The sequence below is a fragment of the Phoxinus phoxinus genome (genome assembly GCF_949152265.1).
Source record: "Phoxinus phoxinus genome assembly, chromosome: 5".
NCBI classification, from domain to species: Eukaryota; Metazoa; Chordata; class Actinopteri; order Cypriniformes; family Leuciscidae; genus Phoxinus; species Phoxinus phoxinus.
Genome location: NC_136880.1, coordinates 10,969,974 through 10,991,904, shown reverse-complemented (window position 1 = coordinate 10,991,904; position 21,931 = coordinate 10,969,974). Strand labels below are relative to the sequence as shown.

Below are 21,931 nucleotides of genomic sequence, written 5' to 3'. Positions count from 1 at the left end.
ACTGCATGGTACGGTACGGTACGCCTCGCTTCGGCTCAATTTTACCGATACTAAAATGTGCCGTAAAAAAACTGCAGATCACTGATTGGTCAGACAGAATCGTCACTTCAGCGTCATTGTATTTGCGACACGAGACCCGCTAGATTTAAATAGTCAGACAACAGCCAACGCGGTAGCACCTGTTTTGAGATTATTTACTTGACAAAAGAAGTAGAAAAAATAAACAAGAAATGGCTGAATCGTGGTCAGTGGACGAGGTCCAGACGTTCCTCTCGTTGGTTGCCGAGGAGCGGATCCAGTGAGAGCTCGATGGGGCAACACGGAACGAAAAAGTGTTTCAAGAAGTAGCACAGCTTTTAGCCGCACACGGCTACCACCGGACCTACAAACAGTGTAGGGACAAATTAAAAAAACTAAAAAGTGACTACCGAGCCATAAAGGATCACAACGGCAGGAGTGGTGCAAACAGAAGAACGTGGAAGTGGTTCGACCAAATGGACGCTATCTACGGAAGTCGACCTGCGAGCAATGGGAGAGAGGGTGCCCTGGACTCGGCCACCTCGTTGTTGGACAACACAATCGAGGATGGTACGTAACGTTGTGTACAATATATTACAGTTTTTTTCAGTCGCTAACAAGCGTTTGTCCAGCCAGTTGTCACATTTTCAAAACTCTAAACACAATTAGCACAGCATCGGTCTTTTGTGGCCATACCATTCACACATTTCATGTCGTTTTCACACAATATGCAGTCAGTGAACACATTTCCACAATGCTTACATTTTCTTAACAGACAAGCTATACCTCCCAACAAAACTATGGATTGTTTTTGTAGTATTTACGAATGTTAACACACAACATCCCACAATAGCAAAAACAATATTCCAAACCTTAGATACAGTATAAAAACCTCTGCTTCTGCAATGATCAGTTCAAAGACAATATATCTCAGCTGATAATAAACAAACAATTGAATAATTGACACAGAGCTGATTTATGTTGGGTAAATTGTGCCAACCACAGCTGATTCCAGTCTGGCTTAGAGTGGCAGGGGATATTTTTTTCTATTACATTGACACTTATTCAGTAAAAGGAGGAGAAGGGAGAAGAGCAGGCCCAGTGAGAGATGCAGTGAGCCAGTGGACCCTATAATACCGAGCGCATCCTTGCCTTTCTCAATGATCTCCACCAGCGCCTGGTTCCAGAGCAGCGCCTGGTTCTCATGAAAACATGAGAACCTTTGTAATTACCTGGGACAATGTGGCTTTCCATCATTCTCAAGCAATAACAACATGGTTTGAAGTCCACCCAAGACTGGTAAGTCTCTTCCTTCCACCCTATTCACCTTTCCTCATCCCCATAGAGGAGTTCGTTTCTGCATGGAGGTGGACGGTTTATGACCATCAGCCACATGACCAGATGTCCCTCCTTGAAGCCATGGATGCTGGTGCAGGGACATCACAGTTCTTGATTGCATCGTCTTGGATAATATCAGATGTGATGTTGATGAAAACATGTGGCATAACCCTGAAGATCGCAGAGACTAGATACAGTAATTTTGTGCTTTTTTAGTACTAAAACTTTTTTTTTTTTTTTTCAGAATGCTCATGTGTGTTTCATGGATATTTTGTTCACTGTAAGCAATACCGTGTTTCTACTGTACCTCTTGTAGTAAACAGTAAAGGATTTGCTTTTTACTGGAATGCTTTTGAATGTGAACATTACTACATGTGGACATACAGTTCCCAACCAAGAAACATAAAAGTCTATGCAGTTTTTGTAATGTCAAGAATAGCCAGTATTCTGAAACCTGGTGTACTTTGATTGACTGCATGTATCTTGTGAAGTGAAAACAAGTGTTATTCTTTGACATAATAATTTCATTTTGAGTCAGATTTCCAGTGTTTTGGTAAAGTTAGTGTGTGCAGAGAAAGATGTGTTCTATTTTGAAATGAAGAGTTAGTATATAATTAACAAAATGTGTTTTTGAGAAGAAAATTATCCATTTGGCCAATTGTGTTTTGTAGGTGTGAGTCTGTGTTAAGAGTTTAGAAAAAGTATCTAAAGTATGGGTAAGCGCTTGTTAGCGATTGAAAAAAACTGTAAGTTTGAAAGCTTCACTTTATTGACCATCGATACTGTAAAGCTTTATTTTGTTTTTTACATGTATGCCCATAAATTATTTAAATGTTATGGATTTGTTATTGTTGCTAGTTTGATTTGTGTTGCTGTAATTTGTGCATTAACAAACATTGTAATAACTTTTTGTTTCAGATGCACTGTCTACGATTGACTCGTTAGCACTTTCTCCGTGCAGTGATGCCTCAACGTCCCAACTGGTGATGGCAGCATCGACACCAGCAACCTCCAGCAGCACCAGCAGGACACCAGAGCGAGTGGTACCAGGTATGAAATATGGCTAAAACACTTATTGTTACAAATCATATATTTAGACTAAGCTTACCTAATCCTTTTCTTATGTCGATTTGAAAGCCTGCACTAAAATTGGATATATCATGAAATCCTGTTGCTCACCATAAATACATTATTGCTAGCTACTGTAACTCAACTGTAGATCATGGGGTTGTTAATGGACAGTTCTTTCATAAATTAATTGATGATATGTGATAATGTTAGCTTTAATTTTACTCTCAATTTTTTTTTTAATTTTAGCAAAAACCTTTATAAAAAAAAAATCACAATTATAACTTTTCTTTCTTTGTGTCCAGGCAAGAGGAAACGGAGCATGCACCATCAGGAGCATCTTGCTGTTTTAAGAGAGATGCAGGTGGCTGATATTCAACAGCAGGAACTGAACCGGGCACAGAGGGAGCTCCATTTGCAGATGGCAATAGATGAGGCCCGGCAAGCAAGGGAGCAGGAAGCGGCCTTAAGGAGGGAGGAAAATGCACAATCGGCTGCATTCAATCAAGCCTTTCTCAACGTCATGGGGATGCTTGTACAGACGATGAGTGACAGAACAGAACCGACAAGAACAGAACTCTCTGCCCGACTAAAACCTCCCTAGTCCTTCACGGAAATTGTTATTTTTTTAACTTGTTTTTCCTGTGAATGTTTTTATACTACATACGTTTGTGCACAACGTTTAAAGTTTGTTTAATGTACATTTTTTACTTTTAAATTTGTTTATATGTCTTATTTATATTTATTTTTTTGCACTACATACATTTGCACATTTAAGGTTATCTTGGTGTACATTCTTTACTTTTAAATGTGTCTTTATATAAATTTTTTGCACTACATACATTTGCACATTTAAAGTTCTCTTGGTGTACATTCTTTACTTTTAAATGTGTCTTTATATTTTCTTTATATTCATTTTTTTGCACTACATACATTTGCACTTTGTTTAACGTTTGATTTGTTTACATTTTTCTTCAATAAAATTTACTTGTCAAACGTCTACTTTCCTTTTTAATGGTGCATGTGCATTAGAGCAACAGGTATCAAGCTACATCTCACAATTTAAAAGATTAATAGTACACTTTTACTAAACTCACTTTAAACCGCTATTGAGTATTTGTATCATATTCCGCTTGTGGTTTAAAATAGTGTTTGGACATAAAATGAACAAAAATGCTATTCTGTATAACAAAATATTTAAAAGAACATGTGATTATTTCTCCAAATATGCACACAATTGGATAAGAGCCCTGATGAATGCTGTATATTGCATGTAAGTGAACACAAACCTGAGAAAACATGATTGACTGTATTATGAGTGATAATTCCTATTCAAAATATCAAATGTTACAGATTAATAATTTTGCACTCCTGGAATAAATTAAGAATTTAATGTCACTGCAAAGCAGATTTATCATAAACTGGTCAAATATCAAAGCTGGAGTCTTACATCTTTATATTAATGATGCTATTTATTATTAATATTATATTTATTTATAATAAATGGGTAAATAAATATGCAAGGGAAACTTTTTTCAAATACTGCACAAAAGTTTATTGACAACACACTTTACAGAACAGACATAGTCAGCTATTCAAGTAACGCATCAGAGCCTCACGGACATCCCTGCCCTCCTCCTCTACAGGCTGTGCCAGTCCCAGCACAGGCTCTGCTGCTGAAGGTGGATCCCATGCACTCTCATAGGCCTCTCCATGACTCTCACAAAGGTTATGTAGAGCACAGCATGTCAGCACCATAGATTTCACAAGGTCGACCGCACAGTCATTTCTTTTCATAAGGCAACGCCATCTTCCTTTTAATCTACCAAAAGCATTTTCAACCACTACACGTGCTCTGGAGATTTTCACGTTGTAGACCCGCTGTTCCGCTGTTAGCCGTCCAGTGTCAATGAATGGTTTTAATAGCCAGTTTTGCAAGGGATAGGCAGAGTCTCCAAGGATGTAGTAGCCAACATTCACCCCAACAATGTTTTTGGTGCTAGCTGGTATGTGGTTTCCACGGCTTGCCACCTCCCACAGTGTGGACAGTCTCAAAACCCGGGCATCATGCAGGCTTCCAGGCAGTCCTGTGAAAACATTCCAGAAAAGTCCCTTTCCATCCACAACACCTTGAAGGATGATGAAGTGCCAGCCTTTACGGTTGAAATAGTCACAGTGATAGTCTTGTGGTGCTATTATGGGTATGTGTGATCCATCAATAGCACCAATACACTGTGGGAGTCCCCATCTGTTCTCAACGTAGGCAGCCATTTCTTTAAACCTCTCCTGATCTGGAAAACAAATTTTTTCTGGTACCAACAACGTCTCTGCTGCAGCACAGAACTCCTGAACACACCGACACACAGTTGAAATGCTTGCTCCAAAAAGATGTCCAACACTTCTGTACTCAGAGCCGTTTGCAAGCTTCCACAGTGCAATGGCTACTCTCTTCTTTAGAGGTACACACACGCGGAAGTTTGTGTCCCGTCTCTCCATCGCAGGACGCAGTTTGTTGCACACGTAAATAAACGTTTCTTCCGACATTCTAAAGTTCTCCAACCACTGCGTGTTTGTAAACCCAGGAACAATCACATCCCACCACTCAGAAGCTCTGTTAAATGTCCAAACAGATGGTCTGTGGTGGCGAATTTGCGAAATATGATACATCTGAAATACACAGAGTACACATTTTAATACATAAAGTTGGCAGCTAAATTCATAATATGCTTTGTGACAATATAGCGATTGAGACCCTAAACAAGATTAGCTTACCCTCGTGCGCCGTCGGGCAAACCGAGTGATGTCGTCATCTTCGCTCCGTTGTAAGAGTTCCCAGACTCTTTTTTTTTTTTTTGCAGTAATTTGTTTTGCTGCCATCAGCCTCATTTTAACCCTTATGTGCTGTTGGGGCTGTTTTCAGCCACTATGGGGTATTTTTTTGTCTTATTTTGGCCATAACTTTCTCTGTGTTTCAGCAAATGGAATGATTTTTGGTGACAAATCTTATTTTGACACACATTTTGGGAAAATGCTTTGAAATTTTTCAAAAACTCAACAGTACACTCTGGGCAAATTCACTACCCTTTCGTTATGTAGTGGCTGTTTTCAGCCACTTTAAACTGCTGTAAAAATTTATCAGATAAATATTTTTTGGATTTTTTTTTTGCATAAATCTATTAATCAACCTCAGTCCTGTTCAAAACTACTAAATGTTTTTAAAAAAATTACGATTTTAACTCTTTAATTGCTAAATTCATAAATTATGTCACTGATTTGGGGGGGGGGGGGGGGGGGGGGAACACAAAATTACTTATTTTCAATATAAAATGTGATTGTGGACTGGATTTTTTTTAACCTTTTATCACAGTCTTGGACATGTCAAAGATTAGAAACAACATTGGTTTTGATGCATTGTTAGTTTTTGTGCAGCATCAGATTTTAACTTTTTCTCCCTCATGTACTGTTCGTGGCTGTTTTTGCCCCATTGACTTCCATTATAACCACATTTTTTGATTGCAAAGCCATGACACCATAAAATCATGCATTTTTGATTGTTGGTGGTTTTCCCTGTTGGGAAGAGGTAAAATTAGTAATTTTTACTGTTGATAACCAGGTGGCACCATTAACCCTTTATACAGGCCTGTGCAAAAAAAAGCTTAGTTTCTGGCTTTTACATGGAGTTATATGGAGTATAATAGCATAATAAAGTGTGTGTGTGTGTGTGTGTGGACCCTTGTTTCTAATCTTTGAAATGTCCAAGACTGTGATAAAAGGTAAAAAAAAATCCAGTCCACAATCACATTTTATATTGAAAATAAGTAATTTTGTGTTTTTTTCCCCCCAAAATCAGTGACATAATTTATGAATTTGGCAATTAAAGAGTTAAAATCTTGATTTTTTAAAAAACATTTAGTAGTTTTGAACAGGACTGAGGTTGATTAATAGATTTGTGCAAAAAAAAATTCAAAAAAATATTTATCTGATCAATTTTTACAGCAGTTTAAAGTAGTGGCTGTTTTCAGCCACGAACATAACGAAAGGATGGAAATTTGAACGATGCACAAGGGTTAAACACATTTCTCCGTCTTGAAGTTAAAAACATCCACATGCCGAGAATCAAGAACACCATCCCCTCGATAGGCTCCATTGTTCCTGTGTTGTGCGTTTGAAATGTGGCGCGTTTAGGATGATGTCATGACAGTAGAGGCGGCAACTATTAACGATCAGTCCCACCCACTTTGAAGCGGTACTACTGTAGTGGAAAAGCAACCGAGCCAAAGCAAACCGAACCGTGCCGTACCGAGTCGAGTCGTACCACGAAGTGGAAAAGCGAAGCGAGCCGAACCATTCCGCGCCGAGTCGAACCGCTCCGAGCCGTACCATGCAGTGGAAAAGCGCCATATGATAACATCTGAAAATAAGAACAAATAAGCTATATGAGTTCACATTAAGAATATATTTTTTTTATGGGTGAACTTTTCCTTTTCTACAGTTTAGGCTACTAATATAGCCTAATATAAAATAGGCTGTGGGATTATGTGGTCATTTTTATGTTTATTTTTTTTATGTTTACCTACAGTTTTCATAAATGGCCTATTATTTCAAGTCAAGTGACATCTCATGGGTTTAAATTAAATGAAATCTGCTTTTTGGTTGTGTATTTTCATTATTTATTTTTAAACCAGAGATGAACTACATGAGCTGAACACGCAGCGCTGTTGCATAAACTTTGAGAGGGTACTGTAGGTGGCGGTAATGCGCGAAATTGGTGCGAACTATCAAAAAAGGGAAGAAGAAACTAAACTGTGTGGATCTGCTTTGAAACCGCTATTAGTCTATTCGCCTTATTTTCGAACGCGGAAGTAAATATGGGTCGAACTTCCGTTTTTTTGTGCGGCACTTCCGTTTCCTCGCTTTCCTGTGCCAACTAACGTTAGCTTAACTATATTGGTGAACTATGTCGTGGGAACATTTCCAAAAATCGATGAACAATCGAAATGGCAGGTCAGTGCCACACTTAGGTAAAGTTGGTTTTATATTCGCACATTTACACTTTTTTGCTTAAAAAGTGTCTCAATAACATATGCAATAAAGCACATTTTTGCCAAATAAAAGCAGCTACATGATCTTTAGGACAAGGATGGTGAACTACAACATTTTCCACAATCGATCAAAATGGGCAAGTATTGTTTTAATGGCATACAAACTTGCGAATGTTCTCTGAATGTCCAATGTAGTGCGGTGAACAAGACAGGGACCATCTAAAAAGTTGTCTTTTTTTTCATTGTGTGCAAACAGTGTTGGAGAAATCCATCTATCACATACATAAGCTCTAAGTTTCAATGGTGCAAAATGAGAAAAACAAGATGTAAGTAAAGGGTCAGCTGAATTGGTTATGAAAAGACGGCCTTGGAAAGTAGCTAAGAAGAAGCTTGTCCTGAGATAACATTGATGAGAAAGTAAAAGCTAGTGGAAAGTAACTAGAAGAAGCTTGTTCTGAGATAACATTGCTGGGAAAGTAAAAGCTTGTCCCGAGATGACATTGTTGAGAAAGTACCCAGAAAACATATGATTTTTTTAAAATAACGCATGCGCTGAAGGTTGCCCACACTTAGAAGTAGGCCAAGTGGGTAGTAACTTCTAATGGTGGCAAGGAGGAGCAACCACTAAGAGATAGTGTGAAGACCACTAATTGGACATTTGGAGATAAGAAAAAGTATAACCGTGTAAACCAGCCATGTAGAAATCAGATGTCTAGCTACCATCTCACTTTGTTGAATGCTCAATAAAGTTGATTCTTCTGAGACCTGAAACTTCGACTCTGTTAGAACTTCTTTGAAACCTGAACCAGACTTTGAAGACTTAGAATTTTCCACAACAACAGACAACTACATTTTTGCAAACTACAGATGTACCAGCAAATATCTCTCACATTATGTGTTCTAATGCTATTGATTGTACTTTAGCAACAATAAAAAGTGCATTATAATGATTGTATTTAGGAAACCTGCCTCACTGTACATAATGTACATAAGTACTTTTTAGAATAAAATTGTGATCAGGTGAAGTTGGTTATATTAAATAATCATTATTTGACCTGAATTAAAAATCTCACATAGAGAGATAGCTTTACATTGTTGATTATAGCAGCCCTTTAATTCTAAATGGTTATCAGCATTTTCAGTATTATCAAAATATATTTTTAAAGTTGTTCTGATCAAAAAACGTAGGATTTTTTATTTATTTAGACAAATTTGACATCAATAATCAGCCTGTGAATCTCAACAATGGAAAGAGAGGGGGAAAGGGGGGGGGAAGAGAGGGGGAAAGGGGGAGGGGGGAAAGGGGGGGAAAAGAAAAATAAAAAAGAAGAAAAATGTTTAAATATCCATCACACTTCATGAACACTCACAAAGGATTTAAATAAAATAGATTTTTGACTATTTATAATTTAAAATGTATAAAAAAAATAAAAAATAAAACACTGATCTGACAAACACACCACACACTCTTGCCAGGACTTGCACCTGGAATCTTCCACCCAAAGGATGGTTGTGTTACTATTACACCACAAGAGTTGTGTTACTTTTACACCACAATGACTGTAAACACAGCAACTAAAAACAAAAGGTTAAACACAATTAAAAACAGAACTTTATAAAACTATAAAAACATTACACCAATTAAATAAAATCAAAGACCTCCATGTACATTCTCCCTCCATTGTGCAATAGAGAGGCCTGAGGCTGGACAATACCACCGGCCCTTCAGCTGAGTGTGGCCAGTTGTCTTATTTTTTGCCAGCCCACACTGCTTGCAGATATAGTGATACATATCCTTCGCCAGCCGTTTCCGTGGTGGTTCACCCCTAGCCACTCGCTCCTCATCCTCTTGGGCAGCTTTCTGCCTTCTCCAGGTGCGCTGCCTGGGCTGAGTTTGTGGAGGCAGGTTATCAGGTGACTGGAACTGGGGAGGTGACTGGAACTGGGGAGGTGACTGGAACTGGGGAGGTGACTGGAACTGGGGAGGTGACTGGAACTGGAGATGTGGCTGGAACTGGGGAGGTGGCTGAAACTGGGAAGGTGGCTGAAACTGGGAAGGTGGCTGAAACTGGGGAAGTGGCTGGAAATGGGGAGGTGACTGGAACTGGAGAGGTGGCTGAAACTGGGAAGGTGGCTGAAACTGGGAAGGTGGCTGAAACTGGGGAAGTGGCTGGAAATGGGGAGGGGGCATAAACTGGGAAGACTGAGGCACTGGTAGACCTGGTGGGTAGCTGGGAAAGGATTGGTAGGGCCCAAGAGTGGGAAATGCAAAGTGTGGTGCTGGTGGGTATATGGGAAATGGCGAGTAAGATCCAGGAGGAGGGGTGGGCAGTGGGCACCTGTTGGAGATACGCTCACGAATGAAGGCCTCTCCCTCTTGATTTACTGGCTCCTTAAATACCATGGCCTCATGCCCGTGCTGTGCTGGAGCAGCTGGAAGTGCGCGCACCTCAGGAAGTGACTCCTTTGACAAATATAATTGTTTGGGCAGTGCAGTACCCTGCAGCAGCATGTCTCTGTCCACACGTTTCTGTCTTCTTAGTATTCTGCAAGAGAAACATTCTTCAGCTTGAAGTAATTTTAATGGATTAAAGCCCATTGTCTTTACTTAGTATAATTATTAATGGAAACATGGAAGTATAATTTTATAAGTACAATCTTGATATACTACTATGATTTGTATAAAAGTATTGCGCAAAAGAAGACTCACCACGAGGAGACAGTAGTGGTGTTTATTGGGACTAGAACCAGATTAGTCTGTCCTAGAACCGCTCTGCTGTCCTCCAGAAGCTGTTTCAAGTGGCTATATACCACCACAATAGATTGTGGAATTGGCAGAGTTTTTCCCTGTGTGTCCTTGGGCCTGTTCCGTGCTTGCTGAAACTCTTTTAAAAGACGTAAGCAAACACATTCACTGACCCTGTGGACTTCAGGGTCCTGAGCCACCTGCCCATGAGTCATGAACAGTCTATGGAAAAGAAGGATAATATAATCTGGACTGTATACTGAGTAATAAACTAGTGAAGATCAAAATAGTCAAATTACCTCTCCGCTGCCTGCTGTCCTGGAGCAGAGCCACTCCGCTTCCTAGATGCTCTCCAAGGTCCATGGCAAAGTCGTCTTCTTAACCCTCTGGCTGTATTTGGACGGTACCTTGTCCATGGCATGCAGAGCCATGTACAGCTGGATTATTTTGGCCTCCTCTTGTAATGACAAGGCAGTTATGGTTCGGTTTACGCCAACCAGGTAGGCTGCCAGGGCATCAACTGCCTCCCAGCCCAAGACATCTCTGGAATCACACTGTATACTCTGAAAATTGAGGAAAAAGCAAACCACAGTCCAATAAATATACGATGTTGTAGTAATTATTTTTCAATGTACATGTATATATTAACTTTACAACCAGTTGACAATAGGTGTTTTACACTTCACCAGATCATTTTTTTTAAAGTAAAAGATAGTACCGGATTGCAACATTACCTGGCCTGATGTGCTAGGAATTGTTGTGTCATCCTCCTGTTCCTCACTGACATCCTCATCAGGGGATTTGGGTCCAGTGTCACTAACCTGACTGGTCACCTGGGCCTCCACGTCAGCTACTGAAAGGTCAGAGTCATCAGCCCTAAGGTCAGCTGCATGGCACACAGTTGTGTCAATTTCACTCTCATCTTCGGGCTCCTCTGGGGGTACTTCAGGTATGACATTGTGGTGTGCAATCAACTGGTCGCCTCTATTGGACTGGACCAACAAGTATTCCACCGCAATGCGCTCCCCTGCAATAATTTTTAACACATTGTTAAAACATTTAACACACACACACACACACACACACAGGAGAGAGAGAGAGAGAGAGAGAGAGAAATACTCCATTGCTCAGCATTGCCCTGATATTTGACCAGTGGGTTTTCCTGGAGGGGTGAATTCTGGCATCAAACCCCATCCAAGGACGCGTTGGCTCATGCTGTTTAAATTAGACATTAAGCAGACATCAAATGTCCTGAGGTTTGAGGCCCCCACCACAGATTACAGGTTGGGGGTCAAAAAGCATGCATTTCACTTCAACATACTTTTCAGTCATTATAATTTATTACAATTACATTACATACTAATTACCATCACCAATAGGGAAAGGGGAACTCTTTTCACACCACTATTAACTTTTGAAAAATATATTGCAATGCACAGTAGCCATTTGAAAATCCCACCTGACTGACTGCAGCAATCCCGGTCAACATAGATGACCTCAGGCTCTGGCTCACCAGCATTCTGGTAGCGTCTGACGACGCCCTGGCACAGCTCCTCCAGTCCTGCGCCTTCAGCTGTTGTCAGAACACTGTTCAGAACCTGGCCGAGCTCATTGCCAATGTTGGTCATCCATGCAGCCGTGTCCCCAATGCCACCAGCCAGCTTTTTGGTGATCTGAAAAACAAACATAAGGAAACATAAAGACATTCTGACAGGCTTAATTATATAAGGACAGGCTTAATTATAATTATGACAGGCTTCTTTTTGTTATGAAGCATTACAATATATATAACACAAATGCACACTTTTTCATCATTATAAGGAAACTATATCTATTCCAATTACTTAACATGGATGGCTGAAAATAAACTTCATGTATTGTACCTTCTTAGTAGAATCGATCTTTAGGATTCGGCCATAAGTGGAGGTAATCCCCCCCTTCATCTCGTCCAGATGGCTGAGGATGTCGTTGGAGTGGACAGTCTCAAACCACTGGGCAAGTGGAAGTGGCCTGAAGGATTCAGGTGCGGTAAAGGCAGGGGCCGTTGCAGTTTGGACTAGGGCAACCTTTCGCAAATGATTCTCACAGTCAGAGAGGTAGTGGATGGTCCGTCGTGCCCACTCCTCACTGTGGACTTCCTCTATTGCTGACTGGAGGTAGGAGGAACTGTTGCCAATGGTCCTTGGCCAGAGGAAGGTCACACATTTCCTGTCCAGGGCTAGCTTAGTGGTCAGCACAGCTGGGAACATGGTCCTGTGTGCCACATCCAGTTGCGAAAGGATGTCATTGCTCCATGGGCAGACTGGCAACATGCATGCACTGCAGCGTGGATAGTCCCCACCCAGCAGGTAGTAGCGGCTATCCATGTCGATCACCTCCCTGACCTTTGGGTAGATCCCTGAATGGTGCATCTTTCGGCCACATTGTGGGCATTTAAGAGGAATGCCCCACATCCTCATTGGAGCCCACAAGAACATCCTCTGTCTGAAGTACCAGCCGGGCTCAGGAGGAGACGGCTTGGGCTGCGTTGGTGGATAAAACCAGTTCGCCTGGAACTTCTGCCTCAGCTGCCCTGTGGGCTCATAGAGGCACTTGGCAATCCATACCCAATCTGCTGGCTGAAGGACTCTCTTGAACTGACTGGGAAGAAAGCTCTCCCAATCAGTAACAGCCTGAAGCAGAGATGGTGTGGGCTGAAGTGAGGTTGCTGGACATGAGGATGGAGTGGGCCGCGAAGATGGAGTGGGCCGCGGGGATGGAGAGCTTTGTGGTGGTGTAGTGGGCCGCGGGATGGAGAGCTTTGTGGTGGTGTAGTGGGCCGCGGGGATGGAGAGCTTTGTGGTGGTGGAGTGGGCCGCGGGGATGGAAAGCTTTGTGGTGGTGGAGTGGGCCGCGGGGATGGAGAGCTTTGTAGTGGTGGAGTGGGCCGCGGGGATGGAGAGCGTGGTGGTGGTGGAGTGGGCCGCGGGGATGGAGAGCTTTGTAGTGGTGGAGTGGGCCGCGGGGATGGAGAGCGTTGTGGTGGTGGAGTGGGCCGCGGGGATGGAGAGCTTTGTGGTGGTGGAGTGGGCCGCGGGGATGGAGAGCTTTGTGGTGGTGGAGTGGGCCGCGGGGATGGAGAGTGTCGTGGTGGTGGAGTGCCTCAATCAAGGCCTGATCTGTTGACTGAAAGAAAATGAAGATTAGGAAAAAAAGAAGGCCATACTATTCATGTTAAATAATTTCACCAATTATTCTGGAGAACTGTGCACTCTGAGAATAGATCAGGGGATGGTCCATAAAATAGTATAATACATGATACAGGAACTTATCAAGACTTTGATATATCATATCATATACCTACACTGTTAGACCTTACCGGGTTTTTTTACAGTAAAATACTGGCAACACTGTTGCCAGTAATTTACTGTTAATTGTACAGTTCTTTACTGTAATCTACAGTATTTTACTGTAATATACCGTTTGTTACTGTAAAATGCACTAAATTAAAACTCGAGTTAAAACTAATTTCACTTGCAGAAACTGACTGCCATAATTGACCAACTGTCATTTAAATGTATTAACTAAAATGTGTAACGCATTAATAATGTGAGAAAAGAGTTAAGAACTTTCATTAGAAACCACTAAAAAACATAAGTACATAAAGAGATTTCCACTTGACCAGCAATTACAGTCACCGCCTGTTAAATAAAGCAACATGCAGCGTATCATCGATGTTTCTAGATCTTCTGCTGGACTGAAGCACAGGCTCTACTCTTCAGCACAATGGTGACCCAAAAAACTACATTTTACAGTAAACTACTGGCAACAGTGTTGCCAGTATAAACCTGTTTTATAACTTACAGTTTATTACTGTTTAAATACTTTTCGTGGGTGTGTCTTTTTATCTTACACTGTTAACCCTTTCAACCCCACAGGAAAATCCACACTACAAAGAGTAAAAAGTAACATTGACGCAGTGTTGCAGTGAGATAATTAAGATCATTAAGTGAATATGTAAGTGATTGTTGAGCACTCGTGATGAACACCTGCTGTTAACAAGCAGAATCACTGAAGGAAAGAGGAACACAAGAACAGAAAATAGAGAAACACAAGAACTACAACTGACTTCCAGCCATAACACATTATTACACGTATTATTAACCAGTTTGACTTTATTTCTGTCATCCATCTACAGAAGTTGTTATTGAGATGTTTAATTTAAAATGTTTGATTTGAAGTTACCATTATAGAGATCAGTGTTTGCTTTAGTTGGGTCGCTGATGCCATAACATTATGTTTTCTCTTGCTGCTTGAACTGTGTTTTTGCAAGTCACACTTGTTTACACACACAGTTTGTGAATGATTGCGGTTATATTCACTATCATGACAAAATCACTAAATAGCCTGTCCATTCACTAAGTAGTTAATTCTCACTCATACAGAGTTTTATTGTCAATCAAAAGTGTTATGTTACCATCACTGTGAAACAACAGCAACAATGACTAATTTAATTATAACACAAGCATAACCTAAAACAACAGAGCTACACTGTCTTGTAGAAACACAGAGATATCACAAATTAGAACATGCATCTCAACAATGGTGGGAATATTTTTTTTACATTTTTTTATTCATGCAGCAGAGCATGCTGGGAGTTTTATACTATCCTGGTACCCAGCATGCATTGCGACATGAAACTTTTGATCATCACCATTTTTGAGATTCATACGCTGATTGTTGATGTCTGTGTGTGCCTGAGACAAACAGGAGATAATAAAATTTTAATGCACTATATGATTTAAAAATTATTCAGTTGACCTGATTAAAGAAATCTTGCTGGATTTCATGTTGTAGATTATCAGATAATTTGGTATTAAACCCATAAATTCATAGCTTACATACAAAAAAGAGCAAAAACTCATGAATGATTATGACATCATCACAAAGCCATAAAAGGTAAACACCTGATCAACTTTCTCTTGACTTTTTCTTGCTGTAGCAAATGAGCTTTATAAACTCACTGTTACAGTAGCCGAAGAGAGATGAATGGACAAAGTTTTTAAGTCAAGGTACAAGAGACCAACTAAAGCAAATACTGATCTCCATCATGGTGACAACAACTTTATTATGAACTAAATCCCTGTTCATTCTCAACAATAACTTGAAATAAATAATGTTAAACTGGTTTCACACTCAGTGTGGCTGGAAGTCAGTTGTAGTTCTTGTGTTTCTCTTTTTTCTGTTCTTGTTTCTCTGTCCTTCAGTGATTCTGCTTATCAGGTGGGTTCATCAGTGTCTCAATTCACTCACTTCTTTTCATTCAAGTGGACTATATTAGTGAACTAATGTAGGGAATAGTGAATGAGGGTATAGGGTGAGATTGGGAACACAGCCTCTGAGTGTCGACTTTGAGCGCTGTTAATTCACAGTATATTCCTGTAGGTATATTCCAGTATATTACTGTTTTAATGGAAAATGGTATAATATTGTAAGAATTTGGGCTTTTTCTACAGTAAGGGCTAACAGTGTACCTTATGGAAGCCACAAGTGCACAGTATGTTCCTGCCAAACAAGTCCACCTTATTCCCCATTTGCAGGGGACAGGCATCAATTCGCTCCAGGACCTCCTTCCATTTTTTGCTTCTAGGCCTTTTGCCTGTACTGAACTGGAAGGTGCCCTGGGCATACCTATGGCAGATGTCCTTCCAATAGGCGGAGGATTTGCCTGTTTTGGTCATATCTGAAAATATTGTGGAACAAATCAATGTAGTGCATTTCTTGGCAGTAGCTATCGGCTGTGTTAATGGATTAATGACGTGAAGTGTAATTTTTTTTTGTCCAAAGGCCATAATGTTAATAATAAAAATAAAATATATGACATCCAAAGTATGTATGTCTTTGTATGTCTTTTTCTTATTGTTTGTTTTTGTTTGTTTTTATCTATCCTGTCTTGCATGGCTTTTGGAGATGAGTCATGGAAAATAAACTTAACATTAACATTTTAGGATATAACATTAAGGTAGTCATACTTTATCCCTTTTACTAAATCCAAAAGGATTTAATTATATTTACATCAAACATAGTATAGACATGGGGTTTATAAAGACAAAATGAGTTTTATGTAAATATCTTTGTTCCAATTACAATGAAAAGTTTTAATGTTTGAAGTAGTAATATTATATGTACAATAAAATGTGCTTTGGTAGCTATTTGTGTCTGTTTATTGTTTAAACTATTCATAATGTCAAGGGCAGCAGACAGTCATTCTGTATAACCGATATAGAAAATATTTAAATTGAATAATATTGTTTTTAATAACTAAAGGAACTACAAAAATACAAATATAAAGCAGATTAGTTTTTTTTTCTACATTTTCCCTTTTTTCATTTTCCTGTGCAAAGTTTAACTTGAATATGTTGGAGGGTTTAGAGTAGTCTAATAAAATGATTGCATTATTTTATATTTCTTCTATGTCACACACGATATCTCAGCGTCAATGTCAAATCAGGTTTGTTCATGAATAATGATCTGCAAATTAGTCATTTTAAATAGCTATATTCATTGTTAAACCGAATTACTTTTTAGTGACACATTTTGTCCATCTTTAAAAAATGACAAAAGCAGTGTTAATTGATTGAAAAAAACACATAATCTCATTGTTAACACTTAGTAAAACTTAAAAATGGTTTAGAAATTAATAATATCTCTCCATAACTAGCGCTAGCTAGCAATACACATCAATGTTAAATTAACTTACCTTGCTACGCAGCGTACCGATCCAAATTATCTTTATTTAAAATCATGAATTAATGTTTAAACAAATAGGTTAAAAGTCAGTGTCACGGATGTATACCTTATATCTCTGTCTGGATAGATACCCGTGAGGTGCAAATAGGTTGCAAACAGCTGGAATATGACAAAACTAGTTCAGCCAATCAGCGGCGAGATTTGCTAAATGGCTCTTTCACCCACCGTTTGGTAGCAATTGATTGGCTCTTTTGCCCCATCTGTTCGGAGTTTTCGGATTTGCGTTAGGATGTGTTCGGATTTAGTTAGGAGGTGTTCGCTCATTCTGACTTTCGTTCCGACCTCGTTCGGAAGTATTCAAATGTTGTTCGGAAGTGTTAGGAAGTTTTAGGAAGTTAGAAGGCGGCCGATCGCTGGAAGTAACGGCCACCTCGTCACGCATCCTCAACTGTCGGAAGCGGTATTTTGGTGATTTTCACCCGCTCTCATTAACATGACGGCGATAAAGTTCACCATAATGTGTTATAAAAGATTGGGCTGATGAGAGAGGTAACCCTTCGACTGACATTGGGTTCTATGGGTTTGGAGACTCACAACTGTATTGATAGAGGGAGATGTTTCTTTTGTGTGCTGCTTCTGCTTTGTTTGAAAAAACCTAGAGAGAACGCATGGGTCAAGAAAATGGCAGCTTACATGTGGCTTGCATTGGACCTCTCTCAGAATATGTTTGCAGTGTCCTTCACTCTTCATTATCCTACCTAACCTCGTAGGGGGCTCGTAGAATCGATCCTGAACTCAAACATGTTCTTGGAGATTGAGGGTTATAACTCCGCCCCTTTGCTAGCAGGATACCAATAAGTCTCTCCCCCCAAAATTAAGAAAGCAGCGCACTTTTTGTTCTTTGAGTGAAGAGAGAACAATGAATAAACCTGTTTGTGCATATCACTCGCCTGTTTGGTAGACACACCATGCAGCCATCAGTGCCAAAAGGCTGATTACATGGCAGTTTAAAGCTTGATACCACCCTGTCGTTCCATGTCCAGATAAAAGCGCAGGAGACGTTTCTACCTTAACTGGCATTCTTTCGCAGAGGCAATATCGTAGTCTATGAGGCTCATCCGAGACGTGATCTTTGCTGTTTGAAAACTTTACCCAATACCCCGCTGGGATGACTTGAAATATAGTCAGCCTGTGCAATTTTTGCTGGTCTCTTAGGAGACTTTGTGATTTGTTGGAAAAAATTATTGTGCTCTTGCTGTGGTGACGAAAGCATGAACTTGAAGAAGGCTCTTGTAGCCAGTATTTGGACATTCCCTAGAATGTGTTTATGCATTTCTGTTGGTCATACCCATGCACCAGAGGGCCTCTTGTATTTATCCTGACCTCAACAATGTTTTCAGAAATGAACATGAGCTATTTCTGCAGTTAGAATTAAAATGAAATTCGGCTAAAGGTCACCATGAGCGGTACCCATGCGGTTGACCTTTTCACTACACTGAAAAAAATGATACTTTGGACCAACCTAAAAACATTGCTGTAATTTGTTACAGCTAAATTTATTAGTTTTTCTCAAGCTATATTTTTGATTTGGTTAAAACGTTAAAATTGTATTTAATATAAATCAAAATAGTTCTTTAACCCAATAATTTTTTTTACATTCAAACAAAGTTCAAATATTGTTTATTATAGAGACCATAAATCATTTTCTTATTTTGGTACAACTAGCATTTTTATTTTGGAAAAAACTACTTTTTACACAGCAGAATCCCCAGTGTTAAATTAACACAGAAGCAGTGTTAAAGTTAATTAGATAATTAAGTGATTAATTGAGTTATGGTTGAGCATTATTGAAGACACCTGATGATAACAAGCAGAATGGGATTCAAACCCACGCGTGCAGAGCACAATGGATTAGCAGTCCATCGCCTTAACCACTCGGCCACCTCGTCACGCATCCTCAGCTGTCGGAAGCGGTATTTTGGTGATTTTCACCCGCTCTCATTAACATGACGGCGATAAAGTTCACCATAATGTGTTGTAAAAGATTGGGCTGATGAGAGAGGTAACCCTTCGACTGACATTGGGTTCTATGGGTTTGGAGACTCACAACTGTATTGATAGAGGGAGATGTTTCTTTTGTGTGCTGCTTCTGCTTTGTTTGAAAAAACCTAGAGAGAACGCATGGGTCAAGAAAATGGCAGCTTACATGTGGCTTGCATTGGACCTCTCTCAGAATATGTTTGCAGTGTCCTTCACTCTTCATTATCCTACCTAATCTCGTAGGGGGCTCGTAGAATCGATCCCGAACTCAAACATGTTCTTGGAGATTGAGGGTTATAACTCCGCCCCTTTGCTAGCAGGATACCAATAAGTCTCTCCCCCCAAAATTAAGAAAGCAGCGCACTTTTTGTTCTTTGAGTGAAGAGAGAACAATGAATAAACCTGTTTGTGCATATCACTCGCAGGTTTGGTAGACACACCATGCAGCCATCAGTGCCAAAAGGCTGATTACAAGGCAGTTTAAAGCTTGATACCACCCTGTCGTTCCATGTCCAGATAAAAGCGCAGGAGACGTTTCTACCTTAACTGGCATTCTTTCGCAGAGGCAATATCGTAGTCTATGAGGCTCATCCGAGACGTGATCTTTGCTGGTTGAAAACTTTACCCAATACCCCGCTGGGATGACTTGAAATATAGTCAGCCTATGCAATTTTTGCCGGTCTCTTAGGAGACTTTGTGATTTGTTGGAAAAAATGATTGCGCTTTTGCTGTGGTGACGAAAGCATGAACTTGAAGAAGGCTCTTGTAGCCAGTATTTGGACATTCCCTAGAATGTGTTTTTGCATTTCTATTGGTCATATCCATGCACCAGAGGGCCTCTTGTATTTATCCTGACCTCAACAATGTTTTCAGAAATGAACATGAGCTTTTTCTGCAGTTAGAATTCAAATGAAATTCGGCTAAAGGTCACCATGAGCGGTACCCATGCGGTTGACCTTTTCACTAGGCTCTCTGTGAAACTAAACACCAAAGATGGGACACGATCCAAAGCCCACAGAGCACAATGGATTCGCAGTCCATCACCTTAACCACTCACCTGCTGATGGTGCTTTTCTGCAGCTATTTTTAGTATGATTAGGTTATATTTGGCAGCAATGGGATTTGACACACACACTTGGCTCTCTCGAAACACTAAAGACATCAAACGACGAGAATGGGATTCGAACCCACGCGTGCAGAGCACAATGGATTAGCAGTCCATCGCCTTAACCACTCGGCCACCTCGTCACTCGCCTGCACTTCCCCCCGAAGCAGGGCTGTGGTGTGTTTCTGCTGCTATTTTAAGGATAATGTCGTTAAAGTTGTCAGCAAAGTACTTTGAACGGCTTTGCCACGCCACTTGCCTCTCTCGAAACTCTAAAGACATAAAACGACGAGAATGGGATTCGAACCCACGCATGCAGAGCACAATGGATTAGCAGTCCATCGCCTTAACCACTCGCCACCTCGTCACTCTCCTGCACTTCCCCCCGAAGCAGGGCTGTGGTGTGTTTCTGCTGCTATTTTAAGGATAATGTCATTAAAGTTGGCAGCAAAGTACTTTGAGCGGCTTTGCCACGCGCGCTTGGCTCTCTCGAAACACTAAAGACATCAAACGACGAGGATGGGATTCGAACCCACACGTGCAGAGCACAATGGATTAGCAGTCCATCGCCTTAACCACTCGGCCACCGCGTCACTCGCCTGCACTTCCGTCCGAAGCAGGGCTGTGGTGTGTTTCTGCTGCTATTTTAAGGATAATGTCGTTAAAGTTGTCAGCAAAGTACTTTGAACGGCTTTGCCACGCCACTTGGCTCTCTCGAAACACTAAATACATCAAACGACGAGAATGGGATTCAAACCCACGCGTGCAGAGCACAAAGGTTTAGCAGTCCATTGCCTTAACCACTCGGCCACCTCGTCAGTCGCCTGCATTTCCGCACGAAGCAGGGCTGTGGTGTGTTTCTGCTGCTATTTTAAGGATAATGTCGTTAAAGTTGGCAGCAAAGTACTTTGAACGGCTTTGCCACGCCACTTGGCTCTCTCGAAACACTAAAGACATCAAACGACGAGGATGGGATTCAAACCCACGCGTGCAGAGCACAATGGATTAGCAGTCCATCGCCTTAACCACTCGGCCACCTCGTCACGCATCCTCAGCTGTCGGAAGCGGTATTTTGGTGATTTTCACTCGCTCTCATTAACATGACGGCGATAAAGTTCACCATAATGTGTTGTAAAAGATTGGGCTGATGAGAGAGGTAACCCTTCGACTGACATTGGGTTCTATGGGTTTGGAGACTCACAACTGTATTGATAGAGGGAGATGTTTCTTTTGTGTGCTGCTTCTGCTTTGTTTGAAAAAACCTAGAGAGAACGTATGGGTCAAGAAAATGGCAGCTTACATGTGGCTTGCATTGGACCTCTCTCAGAATATGTTTGCAGTGTCCTTCACTCTTCATTATCCTACCTAACCTCGTAGGGGGCTCGTAGAATCGATCCCGAACTCAAACATGTTCTTGGAGATTGAGGGTTATAACTCCGCCCCTTTGCTAGCAGGATACCAATAAGTCTCTCCCCCCAAAATTAAGAAAGCAGCGCACTTTTTGTTCTTTGAGTGAAGAGAGAACAATGAATAAACCTGTTTGTGCATATCACTCGCCTGTTTGGTAGACACACCATGCAGCCATCAGTGCCAAAAGGCTGATTACATGGCAGTTTAAAGCTTGATACCACCCTGTCGTTCCATGTCCAGATAAAAGCGCAGGAGACGTTTCTACCTTAACTGGCATTCTTTCGCAGAGGCAATATCGTAGTCTATGAGGCTCATCCGAGACGTGATCTTTGCTGGTTGAAAACTTTACCCAATACCCCGCTGGGATGACTTGAAATATAGTCAGCCTATGCAATTTTTGCCGTTCTTTTAGGAGACTTTGTGATTTGTTGGAAA

General features: G+C 40.7%; 1 protein-coding gene across 1 annotated transcript; it reads right to left on the bottom strand.

Annotated features, from left to right (window-relative positions):
* Positions 1-4,011: 4,011 nt before the first annotated feature.
* LOC306998946 (uncharacterized protein) lies at positions 4,012-4,968 on the bottom strand (the record flags this gene model as incomplete). The annotated part of the gene is made up of 1 exon (XM_079613345.1): positions 4,012-4,968. One exon carries the CDS (start codon positions 4,966-4,968, stop codon positions 4,012-4,014), a length of 957 nt encoding a protein of 318 aa, XP_079469471.1.
* Positions 4,969-21,931: the final 16,963 nt, after the last annotated feature.